At 33.5% G+C, this 22,749-nt stretch overlaps 3 protein-coding genes across 6 annotated transcripts; 2 read left to right on the top strand and 1 right to left on the bottom strand.

Annotated features, from left to right (window-relative positions):
• The first annotated feature begins 3 nt into the window (after positions 1 to 3).
• On the top strand, positions 4 to 14,611 carry LOC105322741 (ecdysone-induced protein 78C). The gene is made up of 8 exons (XM_011421603.4): positions 4 to 607; positions 4,859 to 4,983; positions 5,421 to 5,562; positions 5,947 to 6,155; positions 6,941 to 7,085; positions 8,979 to 9,142; positions 10,365 to 10,470; positions 10,741 to 14,611. The coding sequence occupies exons 1-8, from the start codon at positions 337 to 339 to the stop codon at positions 11,001 to 11,003; spliced, it is 1,425 nt and encodes a 474-aa protein (XP_011419905.1). The 5' UTR covers positions 4 to 336; the 3' UTR covers positions 11,004 to 14,611.
• Positions 14,612 to 16,700: 2,089 nt separating this feature from the next.
• LOC105330347 (uncharacterized) lies at positions 16,701 to 19,590 on the top strand. The gene is made up of 2 exons (XM_011431976.4): positions 16,701 to 16,857; positions 18,113 to 19,590. Exon 2 carries the CDS (start codon positions 18,121 to 18,123, stop codon positions 19,324 to 19,326), a length of 1,206 nt encoding a protein of 401 aa, XP_011430278.3. The 5' UTR covers positions 16,701 to 16,857; positions 18,113 to 18,120; the 3' UTR covers positions 19,327 to 19,590.
• A 144-nt stretch (positions 19,591 to 19,734) lies between these two features.
• Positions 19,735 to 22,646, bottom strand: LOC105330348 (testis-expressed protein 52). 4 transcript variants are annotated; one of them, XM_011431981.4, is made up of 3 exons: positions 22,502 to 22,646; positions 21,129 to 21,690; positions 19,735 to 20,733 (listed from the first exon to the last, which is right to left on the bottom strand). In XM_011431981.4, the coding sequence occupies exons 2-3, from the start codon at positions 21,673 to 21,675 to the stop codon at positions 20,456 to 20,458; spliced, it is 825 nt and encodes a 274-aa protein (XP_011430283.1). In that variant the 5' UTR covers positions 21,676 to 21,690; positions 22,502 to 22,646; the 3' UTR covers positions 19,735 to 20,455. The 4 variants fall into 4 exon arrangements, with proteins under 4 accessions (XP_011430283.1, XP_011430279.1, XP_065941154.1 ...); XM_011431977.4 differs by having other exon boundaries at positions 21,129 to 21,685; positions 22,502 to 22,622; XM_066085082.1 differs by lacking the exon at positions 22,502 to 22,646 and adding an exon at positions 22,255 to 22,360.
• Between the last annotated feature and the right edge of the window lie 103 nt (positions 22,647 to 22,749).

The following is a 22,749-nucleotide window of genomic DNA, read 5'->3' as shown; positions in this document are numbered from 1 at the left end:
CAATAGATGAAGTTGACGCCATGTTGAAAAATAATTTGCATACTTTTTGTTTTGAGGTGGAATAGCGAATAGTTAATGACATTTGGAAGCTACTATCTGAACAGATCAATGTGCTATAACAGATACGAGTAATGGAATTGCTTTGAAAACCAACGCATCGTTTTAATGGCGTGTGTCAGGTTGATCACAACTTTACGTTAAACAAAAAAAAATCAGCTGATCCCAGCACAAAAAACGAAGTTCAAAGAAGTTTGTGTCCAATGCTACATGAATGTGCATTAACTGTTGTTAACAATAGATGACAAGACGCTCTCTGGCTCTCGGTCGTCAGGTGTCATGGACGCGAGAGAAGGGGAGCAAACTTCTGGCGGGGTGTCGGAAGAGTCTGGCCCCCTGTCCATCGACGACTTGCCGGCGTTTTACAGCCCCGCCGAGTTGGAGCAACTGGCGGGGCAGATCTCTCAGTCGCTGGAGCATGACCACCCCAAGGGACAAGGAGGATTTGCGATTCCAGGGTTCCAGGAAGTTTCCTCGTCTCGACATGTGACAGCAGATGCAAGGGCATCTGTGGCCCCCAGTTCTTCCCTACAAAAGTCATCAAATAAAGGTACGGCTGCACGTAACCATCAATAGTAGCATTATAAATGATATAATTAATCACAGTATACATGGTATCTATACATGGTATAGAATGGTATGTTTTAAGAGTCCTTCACATCGTTGGGAAAGCCCAATGAAATTTATCCTTTAAAGATATGGAATTCTATCATGTAATATGACTTGAAAATGAAAAATAAACTTTTGAAAATTCTATGGCTATTAAATCATAAAAAACTAAATTCCATATTGTATTGGAACTGCACTACAAATATTATTAGACACCCGTCTTTGTTGATTGATGTTCCTCAGTGCCCAGCTTTCAGTAAAAGTCACAGGCTGTCTTGGACTCTTAAGGAAATGAAATTATTGTGACAGATTTTTTTAGGAATTTGCTGATTTATCAAACCTGGTCATGAAATTATTTATATAAAAATATGTTTAAAGTTTAAATTAGCTTTAAAATAAATTGATAGCAGGGTTTTCTTTAAGACCTGGGGCGTGGATATTATTCCCCCACCTATAATGACGTAATTACCTAGCTATTGTTGCATATCAAACACAATCCACATGTAGCTATAAGCTAGACCCCAGACCCCCTTCTACTTTTTTATTTCTTCCTTCTACTTTAATTTTAAAAAACAATCCTTTACATGTTCATGTTGTCAGGGTCTAAAAAGAAGTAGAAATCTGGAATGCTAATGTTTTCTTGAAAGATAAAGATTTGCTATTGTATATGTAAGTAGTATTCTAATGCCCATGTATGTATGTAAACAAAATACAGAAGCTTATATTAAGACATTTATTTCTTAGACTGTGAGAAGAAAGAATAGGTATGCAAAAAAAAAAGAATGCTTTTGACATAACATTTTAATGCATCTAGGTGCAATTAGCATACGCTTTTTCACAGTTAGTCATTTTAAAAACATTTAAAAGAATATTTGTATAGAGTCATGGAAAGTTGGGATCTTAAAATAGCAACAAATATGAACACATCAGACATTGTTTATGCAATTCTGAATTTTATTTTCCTGATTTATGAGCTTTTGAAATGAAAGTGAACTTGGTAATGATTAAATTCCTAGGTCCAAAATACTGTATCACAGAGTTCAGTGATTGAAATTACAATTTGGATTATTGTTAATTAATGAAATGTATACCATGTAATTTTGAAGAAGTTATATCCTGTGTTGTGATATCAATCCCTGATACAGAGATGCTATTTTGATCTTTGATTTGCGTCCATGTCAATTGAAAAGTCACAGTCATTTTAATATATTTACACTCACATTGTTCTTTTATTAATATATCTTTCTATGTTATGTCACTATATTTTGATATCTTGTCCTCAATATTTGGCGGGATATGAGACACTGATTAAATATATATTTGAAGTACCTATTTTATTTGTTGAAACATTTACTTCCTTTTTGCTGTTTTAAGATTTATTCTGTAGACTGCAAATAAACTTCCACAGTGAAAATCTATTTGGCTGGGTAATTTTTTTTTATTTTTAACACTGTATCTATGTCATTGCACTAACGAGCCCCCTAAATCAATACTTACTGCTAGTGCATTGACCTATTCAATTTTTGCCCCCAATCGTGAAGGGCTTTTGTGGGTATGTTTTGTTTTCTGTCTGAATGGGTGATTTTTATCTATTGATCATACTTTTGTTAGTTCAGAGTGATGCAGGAATTTCAGAACGTAATGGTAACATTATGGAACAAGAGATTAAGATGAAGACTGTGATGATTAATGAAGGCCATTAAGACATTTATTTATGAGGATTTTTTAAAGGTGGTTCACTGAACCTTGTGCACTGACTAAATTTAAAATAGCTTATAAAGTTACACTACATGTCTGTTTGGTTTGTAAATCGTGTGTGTCGTGTGGTAGCACTCAGAGATAAGGTGTCCCTAAATGTTTACCTTTCTTTTCATTTTATTCATTGTTCTTGTAAAAATCCCAGACAGGCAGAGAAGTGAGAGTCAAATTTCAAGGCCAAATTTCTATTGATGTCCTGAGAGTATCTGTAAATCTTGTGTATGAACCAGGTTGAACCAAGTTTGCTTGATGTTCTCAAGATGAAATGTTCAGATGCAATATATGCCTGGTAATTTTAATGATGGATAATTTAGAGATGCACTTTATCATTCCTTGTAAGTGGAATTTTGCACCAGATCCATGTGCATTATTTGCAGTGCATAAACTGCACTTTTAGCATTTGTTGAGGTTGATGTTCAAAGCCCATCAAATCTAATATTGTTTCACTAAAGTGCACAGACAAAATGTAAGAAATCTGCAGATGGGTGCATCACAAATAATATGTTGAACCTTTAAGTTAGTCAATATCCAAGGATTCAAGAGAGTTCAATATGCTTCATTTATTAGAGAGAGAAAGACAGGAGAGAGAGAGAGAGAGAGAGAGAGAGAGAGAGAGAGAGAGAGAGAGAGAGAGAGAGAGAGAGAGAGAGCATTCAAATAGGACAGTAACATTAAACTGTTATTGAGAGTCGTGTAAAAGGTTATTGAACTTTTAGTATTTTTTTTTTGGTAAAGACACCTTCTACCGGTAATTTAAGGTAAAGTGATATCACCATCTGTCAGTTATAATGATTTTCCTTAGTCAGGAGGGTTTTGTTTTCATCAGTCTTCTCCTCTGGCTCTGTAAAGAAGTTTGTTGAGTTAATATTTTGTAATGTTTCTGTTTGCACCTCTGTATTTTGTTGACTTCTCACTTGTTGAAGGGGAAAATCATGAAAATCTTTAAAAGCAATAGCTGTCAGGACTAATAAACATTCTCTTTAATTTAATTTTTTTTTTGCAGTGTAAGACATTAGAGCCATTCATGTATTAGATGAAGTGTAATTAAGTCAGGATGAATCATGATATTCATTGAGTCTTTTCCAGATACACATATATATATATTTATATATATATACACAGGGCACGTGATTATCAAATGTTAGTCTAATTAAGGGTTGATGCAAGACCCCAATCACAATTCATAAAAGGTACCTTTGTTCTTCAACTGAACATGCAGAGTTCATGAATTTATATTTACATTCAGTGTATATTTCTCCTTATGTTTGCAATGGAAATCTGCGACTTTCAATTTTCTATGAACACACTTTGATAATTTATGCGCCATGTGCACAAATATAAATGTCATCACGTGTTTTGAGTATATTTATTTTTGTAAGATTAAATGAAATATTAAAATCTTACATAACCAATTTGATATGTACTTTTGAAAAAAAATCATTAAATTATGTCTACTTCTTTATAAAACAGATTTTTTTTCTCTGTATTTAGTTGTGGAAGCAAACTAAATAAGATGTTACACTGTTAATATGGCTGTTCCATGTATGTTTCATATCCCTGACTGAGAGCGTATACATATAATTATGGCTTTAGGGCGACAATACACATATATTTCATGAAAATAGACTTCAGTAAGAATATAAGCATTGAATGCTTATTTTTGGATGTCGTCCTGTAACACACCATTGAAGCAGTGCAGAAGCATTCAATAAATAAAAAATAAGCATTCAATGCTTAAATGAATTTCCCTGTTGTCATTATCAGTATCTTACAGAAAGCCTTCATATATTTAACTGAAATTGCTAGTGTTCAGATATATTGCAAAACAGAAGTACAATATAATGAGTTTTGATTTAGAATAAATAACTTTCATATTACATCAGTAAAGCACATTAGGTAAAAAGGACACAATTAGTTTCTATTTCTATAAAGGTTAATCATCATATTTATGCTCCCCTTTCAAGAAATTGAAGTTGATGAATATGCAAATTTTCATGCAAATCATACAATTTGATTTTGTTTTCTGGATTTTAATTAACATGTCAAACAATATCATGAATATATAGAGTAAATATTCATGTACAGAGAATGATTCAGACTTTGATTCATTTAAAAACTCTAGTCCTGATCAGAAGCAGGTGTTTTCCTGAAACACATCTTTGCTAGACAAGCGTTTTCAGTCCACTCTGTTTGTGAGGAGAGTGCGGATCAGAAACCCTTGACATGGGAAGATCCAGAAACAAGGCAGACATCTGCTTGAAAAGTCATTCTTTATTTAGTATATTCAAAGCCAAATGGTTTATTTTCATAAAAATTATGATATTTGAGATACAGCTTACACCTTTCTGCACTGCATTGATTGATTTTGCATGGTAGCATGATTTATACTTAATTACCTCTGATTATGTAACTATGATTGTTTTTATTATTACAGAGGAATCTGGCAACATCCAAGCTGCTGCAGACTCTAACAGCCAGAAACAGTTTGTCCCCTGCAAGGTGTGCGGAGACAGGGCCTCTGGATTTCATTATGGGGTCACTTCCTGTGAGGGCTGTAAGGTAACTGGGTCATTTTTTTTTTCAGAAACACTGAAAAATAAACATTTAAGATTTACTTATATTAAAAAAAAAAAAAGAACTATTATGCATTCCTCACTGTATGGTGTAATGAATTCTCCATTGATACCATTATTTACATCCAATTCTCTGGATTTGAGTAGGGTGTAGTCTTTGATGGATCAAGATTTACATAAAAGCAACAGCTGTTCTCTTCCTTGCTGTCTATTTATAAAGCAATGACACAAAACAGAACATGTGAATTAAAAGTGTATTATTTTCTCAATAGGCACTCCTGCTTGGACATGTAGAGCGTAAACTGTAGAGAAAAAACAGATATATTCTGTAAATGTTTAGATGGTAAAAAGCATTAGTGGGTGGGGGTGTGTTTGATCCCTCTTGGGATAAAAAAAATTAAATTACTGACATCGTCTTTTCAGGGATTTTTTCGTCGTAGTATTCAGAAGCAGATCGAATACAGATGTTTGCGGGACGGAAAGTGTATGGTAATACGACTCAGTCGCAACAGATGCCAGTACTGCCGATTTAAAAAATGTCTTGCTGTGGGAATGTCAAGAGACTGTAAGTATCAGCTGGACTACTCCCCCATCAATCAATGAATCTAAATTACTACTTACATAGTTGTCCAACACTACTGGTACCTGATTTACTATCAAATGTAAGTCCTTTAAGATCAGTTGACTTGTCTTCGGCAGTTGATTAATGTTTCAGACTGTCCTGGGAATTGTACATTGTTTTTTAGGGGGATGGGGGGGAGGGGGTTGAAGAGATTTAAAAAGTTCAACATTGCAATATAAGAGTTTCTCAGTAGACTTTAGATATAGGCAATTTCTGAATCAATATTTCATTTTCTTGTTTGAAAAAAAATCCACCAATAGCTGTACAGTTACTTTAGAACATGTAGTCAGTAATCCTTTTTATGCACGTTTCTATGTTGTGTTTTAGCTGTCCGGTACGGTCGTGTTCCCAAGAGGTCCAAGAGTCAGGACGACAGCTGCGTGAGTTCCACAGATTCCAACATGGACCAGTCAGCGCTGGAGAACAAACAGCTGGCTATTTATGACATCATTCTCAACATTTCACAGGCGCATCACACTAACTGTCTAGTCACTGAAGACAGGATCAAAAACCTGACCAGAAAACCATCTTCTCTGGTAAATGGTTCATAAAGCTTTTCCATGAAAATGTGGATATAAATTCTACGACTTGCTTTCTAAAAACTATCATATTTATGCAGCCACATATCCAGAAATTTTATGGGGATGGGGACTTTATTATGTGAGTAATCCCTTCCTGTAGATCCTTGTTGCATAGCATTTACATAATAGTTTCTTTAAATTGTCATAAATATATTGTATGGTAAGTACATGTTCTTGAAACCTGAGATTGTAAAATTTCCTTTATGTACTTAGCACCATATGCACTTAGCACCAATCTTAAGTGCTAGCTTTGTGCATTAAAGAATTGTACTTTATGACCTTAAATTTTTTCCTCTTTATGCAATGATTATGACAATTTCATTTAACAGCAAGTACAAGTATTTGAAAATATATCTGTCGTATACCAAATGTGATATTTTATTTCCTTGAATTTATACATATACCACTCTATACTGCTCCAACAATTTTCTTCCCATTACAAGTTTCAACTTATGTTTTAATAATTGTTAAGTTTGAAAGCCAGTTAATAATCTAGTGGTTCATAATTTTTCAATGAAACTAAAACAAATGAAGAAAATTGGATTGGTCATTAATTTAAATGACTACATTCAAGGCAAAGTATACATCAAAGTGAAACACATCATGTTTAGGTTATATCTGTATTTATATACTATAGAGGGGTCAGAAATAAAAGCCATTTAGTGGTTCTCAATGGTTTTGCATGTTTTTTTAATAACCGTTTTTAGTGCTAAGCAATAGTACATGTATTTCTCTTTTAGATGCAACAGATTTCCATTCCTTCAACCCCGGTTCAATTTTCGGATGAGGAGCTTGAGGCTCAGAAGCTCTCCATGTGGCATTGTTTGGCCAGCTTCATCACCCCTGCAATCAACAGTGTGGTCGAGTTTGCAAAACGAGTCACAGGTGAGAATAAAAGATCATAGAAGTAACCAGGATCCAAAGAACTATAATAGGTTGTGCAAATGAATATTTAATGTTTTGTAAGGATTTTAGAAAGGGGGAGCATTGAGGATTGGAAAGGGATAGCTACTAGTAGTTTTTCTCAGAAAGAAAAATCTTAATTGATATGCAGATCATAAATGAATCTTTTATAAATGATATATTTTTTCTGTCATAAATTGAATAAGATTGAAATTTTCTGTTAGTGAAGTGAATTAGAAAAACAAGCTCAAAATAAGATAAGGTTTTCCATTCCATATGTCACGTCTAATGAGACACTCAGGTAAACTCTTGTAATCTGTCTTCAGATGTCCTCTTTGCCAATCATCTGTCATTTGTAAACTTTGAGAACATTATTAATTTCTTATCAGAAACATATGAGTCAGTCTTGTAGCATATAAAGGGAGGGGAAATTGTGACTTTAATCTCTCAGCAGGATTAGATTTGGGGTAAAAACTGGAGAAAATTTTTATCTCTCCTTTTTTGCATCCACTTATTCCAGCAGGCAAACTGAGAGCAGGGTTGTGATGGGTAAGGTGGTCTCTAAAATTCATGATCCCTTGGGTTAGAGATTATGATTTTGGGGTTAGGTTCAGCTGAACCCCCCCCTCCCAAAGAAAATTTTACGTTTACTAACTCCTTGTATTTTTATGAGTCAGACCCAAGCATATGGAATCAAAGGAAATTATACTTTAACTTAGAGGTAGTAGCATAAATGAAAAACAAAATAATGGTAAAAATTCATAAATCTGTTTTTCTTCATTTTGCATATGTTAGTAATATATTGATTAATGACTGCTTAGGCTGTTGGATGTCTTGATTTGTTGAACTGTGTTTATATAAGTAAACAATTCCTTAAAATGACTGAACCCAGATAAATTGTAGTTCACATTACTAGTTGAGGACAACTTTTCATTAATGAAAGAAAAAGTATCTTGTCATTGGACAGTTTGGTGGATCATATCCTCAAATTCATTAACCTATATTGTGGATAAAATAAGATTGCTACTTAAGTAATGTTTAAGCTGATCTGAAGCTAAAAATGATTTATCTGTCCCATAAATAACTAGAAATGGGGAGGGGGGTCATTTGTTAAACTCCTGTCTCTGTCAACAGGTTAAAGACCAGTGTCAATGTCAATGACCTCCATATATCTAGGAGACAATGAGACAGGAATCTGAGAAAACCGTGTTATGCTGATTTGTTGTATTGTGTTGTACTGGGACTAATTACTAATTGAATTAGGTTTTTAAACCATTAAAAGGTTCAACGACACCTATTACATTCTTTGGTTTTACTCTTTAAGAATTCCAAATGGGGGGGGGGGGGGGGGGGGTATTGAATTAAAGATCTGTACTACTGAATGCATCTAAAGTTAAAATTCTGGAGGGGAAGGGGGTTTTAAAATAAACATTTTTTAAATATATTTATAATGTTTCTATTTAATCATTAAAACAGGTTTAGACATTTTTTTAAATGAGGACCTTGAACTAACATGATAGCCAGTAATGCATTTTAAAAATTTTCACATTTGACAAGCAAAGTACATGTATAATAACTCAGTATAATAGTCCACCTGTTTCTCAAGAACTGTGAAGTGTAGATGGCAATATGTGATAGCATATTTCTCAAATGGCTGTACTGAAGGTTTTACAAAATAAGGTGAAATGGAGTGATTGATTATATAGCCAATACTCACCCTTTAAAGGGTGGATATATGTATGAGAATAGGAAGTAATACACAGTGTGTTATGGCACATTTCATTTTTGTATGTACATGTTTTATGATCTCCTCCAAAACAAATGGTACTGACTACCAGGTACATGTATACATATGTGTGTTGATATGTTGAGCAGGTTTTCCTGAGCTGAACCAAGACGATCAACTGATTTTGATCAAGTGTGGTTTCTTCGAAGTTTGGCTGATGAGGATGGCGCGGATGTTTAACAAAGCAGAGGGCTGTTTAACTTTCGAAGATGGAAGCATTATACAAAAGGAGGAATTAGGGGTTGTTTTCTCAGTAAGGTTAAGGCCTCAAGAGAACCACTGATGTCTATGCTGCAGTAATTTTTTTGAAAAATCTGCCTTCATTTTGCTGTCATTTTGTGCTCCTATGGTAGAAGGTTGAGGGCAGATTGATTTTTGGTCTGCCATGCCATTTATTTCTTTTTCTGCCTACAATATAAACTTAGTAATATCTTTTGAAATGTACAAAATTTGAACAGGATTAGTGTATGTACAAGTCAAGATCAAAAATAATTTTAAAAAATCACATATTTTCTGTTTTACAGGGAGTCATGGTTTTGGTCAAATTTTATTTTTCTATAATTTTTGGGTTTTTTTATAATGTGTATTGTAAACCAACTTTTATTCATGTTCGAGAAATTTTCATGAGGACATCGTCATCGCGATTATTTCTCGCTGCAAACCATTCATTGTTGTATGGTTTTGAAACAATATACGACCCTCGATAAAGCTTGGTTGCGAATAAAAGTCATCGCGAACCAGTCTGTCGGAAGTAAATTGCAAAATAAAGTCATCGTGAATAAAAGCTGGTTTACAGTTTCTAATCAACCAAAATTTGAGTGTCATTCATAGAGTTTCAAGCAAGATACAGAGCTCGCTATTCTTTCAAGATTTTGTTTACATCGGTTCAATATACTTGTAAAAAACCTTTTTCAAGTTGATTTTTTTTTCTGCTAATTCATTTTGAACATAGATATACAATTTTTAGCATTTGTCACTTTCATTTTGGGTCTAAACCTGGAAATGTAAACAAAAACATGACCTGAGTTTTACATACATGCATGTAACAAAAGATTGTGAGCTCTGTATCTCACTTATAACTCGAATGTCGACTGACATTCAAATTTTGGTTGACAAAAAAAAATGCCTTACTGAAGCATTGTTAAAATTAAAAACAGAAAAATTAATTTGACTAAAAATTGGACCATGCCCCTTTAATTAAACATGTTAAATGCAGCATTTTTGTTGGCAACAGCACTTTGTTATTGGTTCATTTTCCTTGTTTTCTCTTTTTTTGAAAAGAATATTGACAACATGTTTATGCCAGGTATATGCTTTAGTCATTATAAAACCATTGGGATAATCACCTCAAACAGTACTGTGTAGCATATTTGTTATTTTATGAACATACAGTGAATGTTCCCTTCTCAACCTAAATTAGAATGAAGTTCTTAGAAAACTACTTATTGATATTTTGTTTTCATTTCTCATTTCAGCCTGATTTTGTAAGCTGTATGTTTGACCTTGCTCAGAGTTTGAACCAGCTTAATTTAAATGATACAGAAATAGGTCTCTTTTGTGCCATAGTTTTAGCTACACCAGGTTTGTATTCAGTTTATACCTTTCTGAAAAATGACTAAGTAATGGTAACAATTTCTTATAAAATAAGACAGTATGAAGGGAAGTAATAGTGAATTAAATTTTACAGAGTTTTTTTTTTTTTTGAATGAATTTTTGGAATTTGCAAAGTTCAAAGAAATTTTGATTACAACAAAAGAAAGATAGGGATTGATTGATTGATATGAAATGTTGTAAAATTTAAAAAATTTGTAAAATACCAATCTGTTTTGATTATTAATTTTTCTTTACAAGATCGCAAGGGGTTGGAGAATCCCAAAGCAGTAGAAACCATCCAGGACCGTTTGATAGAAGCCTTAAAGCTGCAGATCCTTCGCAATCACTCCACAGAGGAGAACTTATTTGGAACTACGATTGTGAAACTTCCACAGCTAAGGACTCTGGGAGTACAACATGACGAGATTCTGGAGTGGTACCGAGCTCAGTGGAACCGAGTGAGGTTACCTCCCTTGTTTTCAGAAATTTATGACATAAGCAAACATGAAGAAGACATGTAATACCATGTTCAACTTTCTCGGGGAGATTTTCATCATTTTCTGTTTATGTTTTTAAAAATCAATTTTGTGTTGTATTTTTTTTTTTTACTGGGAGGCTTGGCCTCTGTTTAGCAATTGATTATTAAGTTTTGCCCAATATTCATGACTTTTATTATGTACTGAAAAACGTTCTACACTACTTTTAGATTGTTTGGTTTTTTTAAACAATGTAAAAATACTGTTGCTCATTGCTTGCATCCCTTTGTAAGAAAAAAGAATTTCAGATTGCTTTACACCAGTAAGTTGGTCAGTAAAACTTTGAAACTTTAAACTTAAAAAACCATGACATGTATATATAAACCCTCATAAATGTCTGGGTCAAATTTGGCAGGGTTTCTTAGTAACACGTTCATTAAGATATATACATTTTATGTATATATCATTGGGGTTTATTTTAATTCTTTATATTTTGCATGATTGCAAATAACAAATTTATTTTAGTGCTTGATGCAAATTTATCAAAACCACATAGACGGCTAGCTAGTTCTTTTATTTAAGCCTTGCTATTGTTTTACAATAAGATACCATACATAAATTTACATGTATTTTAAAGTTTTTAATGCACATATATTTCTAATTTGCCTTGATTTGATTTAATATATTGGTGATAAACTTCAAATATATGAAAAATTAGTGGACAAAAATAATTGTCATGATGGTTTTTTTAGCTGTTTTTTTTTCTTGCCTCTTTGATATCTTCCATAATGTCCTCAATGCATGTTAAATTTACTTAACAGTATTTTTTGTTTAGTTTTTTTTTTGTGAAATTAGTGTGTGTTACTGTTCATTCAGATTTTATTTTGAACCAACAGTACATGGCCAGTTTTTTACTTGACTGTCTTTGTCATATTAAATGTGTCATTATGCATATTATCCATATGCTTTTATTCCATATTTTCTTGTATACAATGTGGAGTTTGTATTGATATGTTATTGTTTAGGCAAAAAGTGTCTCTTGCAAATCACGGATCAAATTGTTTTATTTTTAAGCAATTAAACATTCACAGATTCAGAGCTTAGTTCAGCTATTATGAAGGTGCTTTTAGGGAATATTTTTGAACTTTCAAAGATCAATATTCTTTAGATACCAAGGTTTTCATATCATTAGAAATCAACTAATTTTCATTTTTTATGCTCAAGTAGATTTTATCCAGGTTTCCACATAGTTTGTTATCAGTGAAATGGAAACTGCCGGTGTTTGCAAATCTCTTGGATTTTTTGTTTCCAATTCAACTAAAACAGTGATAGCTTTTTACTGAACTTAAAGATACTTTTAAGAATTGATTTTCATGATTAGATCAACTGATGTTTTTTTTAATGATTTAACCATTAGAAATTGCAATGTTAAAATTTTAAAGTTAATACAAATATTGAAAACAAAAGTTTCTTTCTAGCAAGACATTTTTTGTGACATAGTTCAAATATTAATTTTTTTGCCATGAAGTGGACTGAGTTTATAGAACTTTTAGATCCGTTATGTGCAAAAAAAAACCAACCTTAAACAATAGATGGATCTGTATGTAGATGTTACAATGATACCGATTGGTTGTAAAGCACAATTAAGTAGACACATTGAAATTGTTTCTATTTTTGATTGATGCCAAATCAGGAAGTGAGGGACTGACAACCTTTAACTGTGCCATATATTGTATAGTATATAGAGAAATCACTTGTTTTATTTTATAAAAAAAAAAAACTACATGTCTGTGTAGCCCATTTTTTTTAAAAAGAATTTTATACGTTATAGTCTACGTCATTAGTCTTCTGTTATTATTTTGTGCTGTTTAGAGTGCTTGAATTACATACATGGTGTTTATTTGTTAGCTCAATATCTTCATGGCTGTGTTTATTTGATAGTGAGCTTTTTAATATTGTAGGCAACACTCTGAATAGAATTCTGGAGTGATACATCAGCTATCTTATATCTGTAGTGCTTTCAATCCTCTTTTTTCACTTATTTTTTTTTTTCCTTTTCATGTACAGTGTACATTTTTTTTTGGGGGGGGGGGGGCTGTTATATAAAAGATTTTTTTGTAAACTTCTTAAGGGATATATATACACTAGTAATTCATTTAAAATTTTATAAATATTTTTTATTTACTGAAATTGATATACTGCATATTTTTATGCTCTATTTAGATACGTTCTTGAAGAAACTTAGAACAATGTCATTCTGTTTGGATTTGTATGGTTTTAGCAAGGACATGTACATGTACTTCCTGTAGTCATAAAAATCAAGTTTTTCTAGTCTATTAAATAATACATGTGTAATTGCAAATATTGCCAAAAAAAACAACAACAAAAAACTAGAGAGCAATATTTCATCCAGCTAGCCATTGACTGTGAGGGTTCTTCAGGTCTAAATCAAGGCCTGGCTAATATTAATATTTGAAAAAATTAGTTTGAAAACTTAGGTATTGAAGATATTTACATGTACATGTAGGAATAAAATAGTGCTTTATTCTTAGGCCATTTTCATGTTTATGATGTCTCTTTCTGTTTCTCAGACGTTTGTTGTATCATTAAGTAGTGCCCCCATGATTAAGTAGTGCCCCCATGGAAAGGATAAAGTACATATGGGGCAGCATGTTGGATAAGCACACCTCTTTGGTTGGTCTCAGGTGATAAGAATATATATACCTGTGTAATGATGCATATTACTCACCTGTATGTTCATCAGTAGGTGGGTAGTTTGTGAACAAGTGGGAACTCTTTTTTGGAACTCAATTTTTCCCTTTAACCTTTGTGTCTACCTCTGTCTTTGGTGCATGTTTAAAAGATACATTTTAGCTTCTCATCACGTCATCAAGTTTCTATCATCTACAGAAACTTGATTGGGTAACTAAAACAATTTCAGGGAATTCAAAGTTTGTCAATTTTTCACTTTTATTTTCAGAAGAATATCACTAAAAGCTGTTATGATTTATTTTTCAAAGTGCCAAATGTTCATGTAAAAGGTCATTTTTTTCTTGCATAATTTAAATGTGTGCTTACACATAATGAATTGTGAACTTTGACATTAAACGGGTATTAATATTTGTTTGGAACTGAATCTTTACTTGATGGTACATTTTCATTTTGTACTATCATTTTACGGAGCTTTTCTGCTGTTGTGAAATTTGTAACATTTTTTTCTTTAAAAGAAGGATAGCAACAGGCTTGCTTGTGTGTTTTAAACTTTAATACATTAGAATGGCTAGATGTACATTTATGTAGAGTTATTCTGCTCTTAGAAATGTAAAAGATTTTCTTCTTATAAAAAGCTTGCCAGTAAATTTGTTTCAATTTGTATAAAAGCAAACATTATTCTCATTTTTTAATTGATAAGAAAATTTGAAAACTTTAGCATAAGTAAGATGATATGTTTGGACTTCAGTGTTTGGTTGTAAATAATTCTTACCAGATTTTTTTTCTAATTCTCCATTTATCGTTTTCTACCATTTCACTCAACATGTTGATTTTCAGACCACATTTTTATAATAGTAGAAGATGTATATGTTCCTTGGCTTAATTTTCAGCATTAATTTTACTCCACAAATTCTGTTATCAATAAAAGTCACAATAACATCTTTACTTGTAAGATTTTCATTATCAGGTGTGAACTGGAGAGTTGTTTCCGCTTTGGACGTTCTACTTTGTTCAGCAATATTCAGACCCTTGATTCTCATTAATTCAACGAAGCAGCTGTTTTGTCACAAGGATATTTGAAAAAATTATTTTCGCGTACAAAACAACATTCATTAACCGGGTTTTCCAAAGGAAATGTCGGGCGGGCGGCTGCCAAAAGGGTACCCCTATTGTAGGATAACTCCTCATACAGGTTTCAAAATAAAGAAGTAGTTAAAACAAAGATGTTACATATTGTAATATACACATTAAAATGCTTCCTTTGATGATTCATGCGGGTTATGAAGGTAGCGATTATTGCAGAAAAAATTACATAACCCGCGTTAAAATTACATAACCCGCTAACGCCGGTTATGTATTCTTTCTGCAATGTCGCTACCTTCATATCCCGAATGAATTATCAAACTAATTAATAAATTGGTTATGAAGTTTAGTAAAATTCACTGAATTACTGTTAACGTACATAAAAACGTTAGCTAAAAGAAACAGCCAAATCGTCTCCTGTGAGACTTTGAGTCTGGCATCATCATGATTATTTCTTGGTCCGTGACTTTTTTTAGTCGCTGTAGATTTCGACCAATCGATAAACAGGGCTTGTCAATTTATTCAGCCGCTTTAGATTTCGACCAATCGATAAATGGGGCATGTAGATTTCAGTCTGGCTGTTTCTATATTACAATAAACAATTGTGCAAGCAAAGTCCCGTTTTATTCATGAACAAAAGAAAAGCTGTCAATATGTCAGTAAACCGGGTTTTCTTTTGTATGAACAGTATCCATGTCAACCCTGAATTGATAAACACTAACCATCCTGAGAAATATGGTACGTTTTGCAAAAAAAAAAAAAAAAAAAACTAACAAAGTTCAACAGCTGATATTTTTTTCCCCAAAAATTATCAAAATCTAAGTACATGTACATGTATTATACACGCCATTGGTCTGCAAGACAACAACTTCCTATCTTGAAAACTTTAGGAGTTATCCGTACAATAGGGGTACCCTATTTACCATATTATGCCCCCCCCCCCCCAAAAAAATGACTAAGTTCAACAGCTGGTATTTTTTTAAATTTATAAATTACCAAAAATCAAATTTCAAGTAATATGCACATCCCTGGTATATTTACAATTCTGCTACAAAACAACATTTTATTGTTTAAATATCTACATCCCTGAATATTTCTCTTTTTCTTGGTCAAACCGTTTGTGATTCATAGCTCTATAGAAACTGACAGGGTTGAAATCTGCAGGATCAAGTTTTAATCAGTTTATTGATCGGTCGAAACATTCAGCAACCTGAAAAAAAAAGAAAGAACTGCACAAAATAATCGTGTTGATGTCGAACCAAATTCCCATTATATTTCTTCCATCTAACGTATTGATGTACATGTACGTTAACAATGATTTACAAAATTTCAATTCCTCTTTATGATTAATTCAAGGAAAGATGTAAAAGATATATTTTAAAAAATACCTATACTTTTTTGATGATTCAGGCGGGCTATGATGGTAGCGATCATTGCAGAAAAAATAACATAACCCGTTTTGTTAATTGATAGAACAATATTGAGTCGCTACATGTTGGGTTGGAAACGACCGGCCGTTTTTGAAATCGAATTCTATTGGAACAATATCACGTATACCATACGGTTCTATTTACATACTGAGTATTGCGTTCATACTGCTTCTAGCAAAACCGAATCACGGAGTAACCAGTTCCGATGCCTCTTCGAACCAGTTCCAATGGACTGCTCGCTACCATCATACCAACATGAATAACCAAGAAAGACAATCGTCATTACGGTGTGTTTGGTATACTAGCAGTAGATTTTCTAATTTTAGAGAACTTTGTCATTGGATGTAAAGTTTCGTAGGTTTGATTTGAATTGATATATTTCATAACATAACGTATAACAAATCATCGTTTAAAAGAAAATAATCTGATTGGATCATTCAAATATATTTTTAAATGATACTAATCAAAGCAATTTAAATGCCATTCTCAGACACACAAGAAGTTAAACTTCTTTTAAATGATTAACCTACCACTAGGGTACCGTAGTAAATCTGCAAGAAGGACAATGTGACACTAGCTCAACTGTGAAAAATAAAACAGGCACGGAGTTCCACGAGCAGTCGACGTTTGTCTTCATCAGGAAGAGTCTTATATAACTTATCTCTTCATCAAAGGTAAGGGATTTTCTCCTTTATATAAAGATGTAAATGTTAAGACAGGGTTGATATTATGCCACAGTTAAAGCGCACGACACCAAATTAATACATTATAATCAGACATCCATACGTGTATGTACATGTATAACTAAATTGTTTACGTAAATACGCAATGTGGTAGAATCAGTGATGATGAAATATCGATGCTTAGATTAAATAGAGGTCAGGGTCCATTCTTACCCCTAAACAATTTCACCTTAAATGCTCTTCCGTGGGGGGGGGGGGGGGTCAACCAGTTCATCAGATTCTAAGGGAGAGGAGGTCTGAACCACCGACCCACTCCGGGGCATGCATTACTGGTTGGGGCATTGTAACAATTTTGTATGTAACAAATGAACGAGAGATTTGGCATACATAGCCTGTTGGGTTCCATGTACTGTTGTCATTGCACTATTTGGCATTTCTTATTCATTTCTTTACAAGATTGTTACGTTGTCCCAACTGCAAATGCGTGCGCAGACTGTATATGTTGCATTTTTTTTCAGTGCATTCTCTCTCCCCCTCTCTCTCTCTCTAAAGTTTCACGTCATGTTGACATTTGCCTTCTGCCTAGTGATAGATAGGTAAGATGTTATTTCTGTCAGAGCTTTTAAGATAAACCTTGAAATGTACCCCCCCCCCCCCCCAAAAAAAAAAAACCCTAATGGAACGATATGTGAGCCAGGTCAGTATTTCGCAAGTTCATCGTAATTGGTAAATATTGATGATATCACTAACTTACATGTACCTAAACATATACCAAATCATATAGAGCCTCTATATCCATGCGGGTCCAGTTGATTACAGTGTTTATTAAATGCTTTCTGCTGCAGGTTCTTATTAGTATAAGGGTTGCATGCATGGAAGAAAAATACATAACCCGCGTACCAAGCGAGTTGTAATTTGTTGCAATGATAACTCCCTTGTATCCATTTCTGGAACCAACTAAGTTCAACTATATAATACCACCTGGCTTTGAAATTCTATAACATTAATTACTTTTGATAATTTTTAATAATATGGAAGTGTTCATAAATAATAATCGTTCAGCAAATACTCCATTGATGAAATACTAGTATAATATCATAGTGAAGCCTTAAATTGGTATTTATTTCTTTAGTGTCTATTAAAGCATTTTAAAATGTAAAATATCATACTATGAGTAGAATTTTGATTTTACTTATTGAAAAAACGCCAAACGCTTGTAATACAGCACTTATTTTTCATGTTACAGGTTTTGCAATGGCTCACGCAAGGTCGCTGGTTATGGCCCAGGAGCCTGTCCGGTGTGAACTGTGTACCATGTCCACAGGAGTGGTGAAGGTTTACTGTAACACTTGCAACGTAAAGCTCTGTAAATCCTGCATGCCAAGTCACGTGTCGCAGGGTCATAGGTCACATGATATGGTTGAGTACGCGTATCACGGTTCGAACACGATGTGCGACATTCATTCAGGAAAAAATTGCGATATGAGGTGTCAACAATGCCAGATCCCTGTTTGTAAAAGATGCATTATATCTGGACTCCACAAAAATCACGATTTCACGGACATTTCTGATGAATTGGGTGGTTTGGACTCTTTTGCAAACAGTGATTGTGATATTCCGCAATCGTTCAATTTTCTTCGCGATCCAGTAGTTGTGTTGGAGTTGGATTCAAACAGTGGAGATTTAGATCGCATTGGTATTTGTCATCCAGATAAAATATGGACATCTTTTATGTACGAATGCACCATGTCATGTGTAGATTTTTCCGGTGAGATCAACGATAGTTTAAGTGTTACTTCTGGTGAATATCCAGCTGATCTTTACGTTACTCATGAACAAGAAATTTATTTCTGTGATTGGAAAGACAGAACAATTAAAAAGCAGAATCTGAATTCAACAAACAGGGACATTGATGTAGTACTAAAATTGGAGGAATGGACACCGCGCGCCATTTGTGTCTCAAAATCTGGTGACTTATTGGTTTGTATGACAGTTCACTATAATGACCAGTGCAAGATCATCCAATATAGCGGTAAATCCATTGTACAGGAAATTCAATTTGACGAAAGTGGAGACGCTATTTTTCATCACAAAGGAGGAGACATCTTTTTAGCAGAAAATGGAAATGGTGATATATGTGTGTCTCTACCTGCTCATAGGTCTGTCCAGGTGGTGAGCAATGTCGGCGACTTCCGGTATAGTTACCATGGGGACACGGATTCTTCGACTTCCAATAAATTTTCTCCGCACGGTATAACTACAGACCGGCTTCATCAAGTCTTAATCGCAGAATCCGAAAATAATCGAATTCACTGTATTGATGTAGATGGTCATTTTATGAAGTTTATCTGCTGCGGACTGGTAGACCCAAGAGCAGTTCAAGTGAACACAATTAACAACAATCTGTATGTTGGCGAATTCAGAACGGGTAAAATCAAGATCATCAAATATATTCAATGAAAGAAAATTTTATAACTTTACTGTAGACGACAATATTTTGGAGGTTTTGTTGCAATTTTCTTGTTATGGAACAGATATGTTCAATTAAAATCGTGTTACTATGCATGAAATGTTTTCTTTGTAAATACTGGTACCGAAGGCTTTTCCACAAAATAAGCTATGACTCGAGATAAGTAATTAATCCCTCCCTACTAGTATTTCTTGAACCACTTAAACACCAAAAAAAAAAACTGTTTACTAGTATATGTACGTCAATAAATAAATTGAAAGCTGCTATAAAGAAGATGATACTATTCTCTGAAAACGTTGTCTGTATATCACAAATTGATTACTTAGAGTGTACGTGTATTATATGTAGTCAATTGTTTATAGGAAAATGTATTAGTTTCAAAAGGCATTGAAAGAAAAATTCTTTAAGATTTTATTACACATTCAGTGATTGCACAACCAAAGTAACAAATGCTTAAAACAAATCAAGAAAATATGACAACAGAAAATAGGCGCAAAAAATGACATCTAAAGTCTTTCTATCGTTTGAAAATACATTACGACTTGAATAGAAGTAATTCTTGAAATGCTTTGTATACAAAACTTATACACAACATTTTTGGCGCATACCAAATACTGATTACATTTATACATATACACGTCACGTAAAGTTCAAAGGCCGTCATTACAAAATTAAGATAATCATGAAAAAATATAAAGCATCAAATGCATGTACCATATCACAGTCTACATTCATGTAATGACATTATTACGACACCCTTCGTTTGATCCTTAAAAAGTCGAAAGATTGAAGGATCAAAAGATTTTATAAAGGTTAGCAGAGTTTTGGCCAACGGTTTTTTTTTTCAGTGATAAATAATACAAACATAGAAATTGTTTATGAAAATAAGGCAAATCCCGTGTATAGCATATTTTTGGTGGTTTAACATTAAATGATGAACGACATTTGTCGAGCACTTGCATGTAATTGTTAGTCCTAGTAGTCTGACATAAGATAATGATGTCTTCCAATCAAAATTAAATCAAAAAGTATAGAATGACCATCAGTATCATCTATAACGGTATTTCCAAAATATCACAGTTATTTAAATAAAAACATGCATACGCATGCAATAAAATTTCATGGCACCAGCGGAGAAGGAAAGGTTTTGGGGGAGACCCCAATGGGTTGGTTCCTCATAAGTTCTTGTCTCCTCTTGATTTCCTTTCGAACACTCTCGTACTGGGGGTGTGAAAGTTTGTAAGACAGTTTCCACAGGTGGGGCTCAGAGCGGGGGATGTAGCGCTGACCCAGGGAGTCAATCTTCTGGTTTGACGGGGGTGGGGTCGGAGGCAGTGGCGGGGGAGGTACAAACCGGTGCTCGTATTTCTTGAAGTTCTCTGGAGGTAAGATATTACCTGAAAATATTAAATATTGAGAACAAAATATTAATGGACCATATAACTGTAATATACAAACTTTGCTTGCTCCTAGCATTGTATGATAACTGCTTTGGTAAATGTCGGATCAACTGAGATAATTATACTGGAAACATTTTGATTTCGCATTGTGAAATATTTACGTTTCTAGTCGGTCAGACCATATAATAGAGCACGCGGTGCATCAATGAATAATTAGGGTTTACTATCCAATAAACAGTTCAGACAAAGTAAAGCTATGTTTGTGCCTTTTTGTATCACTAGGATGCTTTTGATATAGATTACATAATTCGGGAGTAAGGGTGGTGTCTTTAAGATAAGGTAAAAGATAAAGCTTTGTGCAGCACATATGCGATGTATTTGCAGTTACTCACCACTTTCGTCAATAGGCGGGTTCCTCGCTTCACTTCGACAACGCAACCTCTTGAATTCCTGCACATCGGCCTTTGTCCGATTCATTGCCAGAAAAGCTATTTTCTCGTCATTAAACAGTTTTGTTTCTCTGATGTACTTTTCAAACGTATGGTCCCCGACTTTTGAAGGTGCAGGAATGTTCAATGGATACATAGTAGCCAACACTTCAGAAATTTTCCTGCCTTCAGCAGTTGTGTTGAATCCGTACTGTTTACGAAAGTTTCTCCACACGTTACTGTTGAAATTTGGGTCAGGGGTGTTCGGATAGGGAGGGTCATGCTTACCGGCCTCCATCCATAATTTATAGGTCATGGGGGCATGCCCATGGGTGAAGTCTTTTGTCTCTGTCCGTAAGAAGTGATTACACTCGATATTTAGCACAGATCTGGGCTGCTTCCTATTGGCTAGTCTTTGTATGGGCCGGGGACTGAATCCAGATAATGGTACCCGGTTATCTTTCATAAGATTCTCCCTCTCTTCTATGGTTGGCATTGCTACCACAGACATCCTTCAAAATCTACACTGACAGAAATCAAAGTTATATTATAAGCAATATATATACATGTACATATAGAATAAGTAATTATATCATATACACATAAAGCACACTGTTAATAGCTAAAAGGAGTTTAATATCTATATACGTGTAAATTATGGTGAACCACAGGCACTTGACACTTTATGACAATAATCAAAAATGATAATGAAATTGAAAAATATATTTTTTTATAAATGTTTTTGAGAAAATATTTATGTACCTTGCATATAAACTGATTAACATAAGATGCTATGTAATGATGATTTAAGAAAAATTTCTCAGAATTTAAAAATGAGAATTCACATATTTTGTGAAATTATTGTAAAACTTTTGTTACACCAACGTCAAAATATGAGCGTGTTCATGGTCTTTGAAATTAAAACTTATCCCAAAAGTCAACAATTAACATTAAAAAATCTAAATGTATTGATATACAGGTAACCAGATTCATATATGATTTCAAATGAGAAAGGATACATACGGGGATATCATGGGTAAGATGTCACGGTTAATTACCAGTTTAATTAATTATTGATATATCTAAATACCTTGTTTGGTTTAAAAAGTACATAAACATCTAATACCACAGGTTCCGCAAATTAGAAGATTAATAATTAATTATAAATGCCTATTGTATTGTAATCTAGCGGGCACCTGCTCCTGTAAACACGTGTATTTATAACTGAACGCACTTGTCTTGCTCTTTGCGTTTCTTTTTTAAAAATCCATATTTATATTATTTTTGCTTCCTATCAAAACTAATATCTAAAACAAATTAAAAAATGCTAACGTTACCTGTATTGCTAAATGTAAATATATTCAGCCATATTGGTTTGTGTCAACGTTGTCATGACACAGTTATGGTCTCGTGCATTCTCGCAGACGTTTACCTGGCTGTGTCTTATTTTTACCTCCCTCGTATGATTGATTTAAAACAAAGTGTTTTTACTTAAAAACCCGCTTTGGCAATAAAACATTTTGCAAGAAAAAGATTTAAATATTTTTCTACTTGTAACATTATTTCTTAACTTTATTTTTGAAAA

This window comes from Magallana gigas, chromosome 5 (genome assembly GCF_963853765.1).
Source record: "Magallana gigas chromosome 5, xbMagGiga1.1, whole genome shotgun sequence".
In the NCBI taxonomy this organism is placed as follows: Eukaryota; Metazoa; Mollusca; class Bivalvia; order Ostreida; family Ostreidae; genus Magallana; species Magallana gigas.
The sequence above is the reverse complement of the archived record's forward strand: the minus strand, read 5'-3'. Positions and strand labels throughout refer to the sequence as shown.

Coding starts and splice junctions, on each gene's coding strand:
- LOC105322741 (XM_011421603.4), top strand. CDS start 337: ATGGACGCGAGAGAAGGGGAGCAAACTTCTGGCGGGGTGTCGGAAGAG. Junction 5,563..5,946: donor TGTGGGAATGTCAAGAGACT/GTAAGTATCAGC, acceptor GTTGTGTTTTAG/CTGTCCGGTACGGTCGTGTT. Junction 6,156..6,940: donor CCAGAAAACCATCTTCTCTG/GTAAATGGTTCA, acceptor TTTCTCTTTTAG/ATGCAACAGATTTCCATTCC.
- LOC105330347 (XM_011431976.4), top strand. CDS start 18,121: ATGGCTCACGCAAGGTCGCTGGTTATGGCCCAGGAGCCTGTCCGGTGT.
- LOC105330348 (XM_011431981.4), bottom strand. CDS start 21,675: ATGTCTGTGGTAGCAATGCCAACCATAGAAGAGAGGGAGAATCTTATG. Junction 20,734..21,128: donor CCCGCCTATTGACGAAAGTG/GTGAGTAACTGC, acceptor TAATATTTTCAG/GTAATATCTTACCTCCAGAG.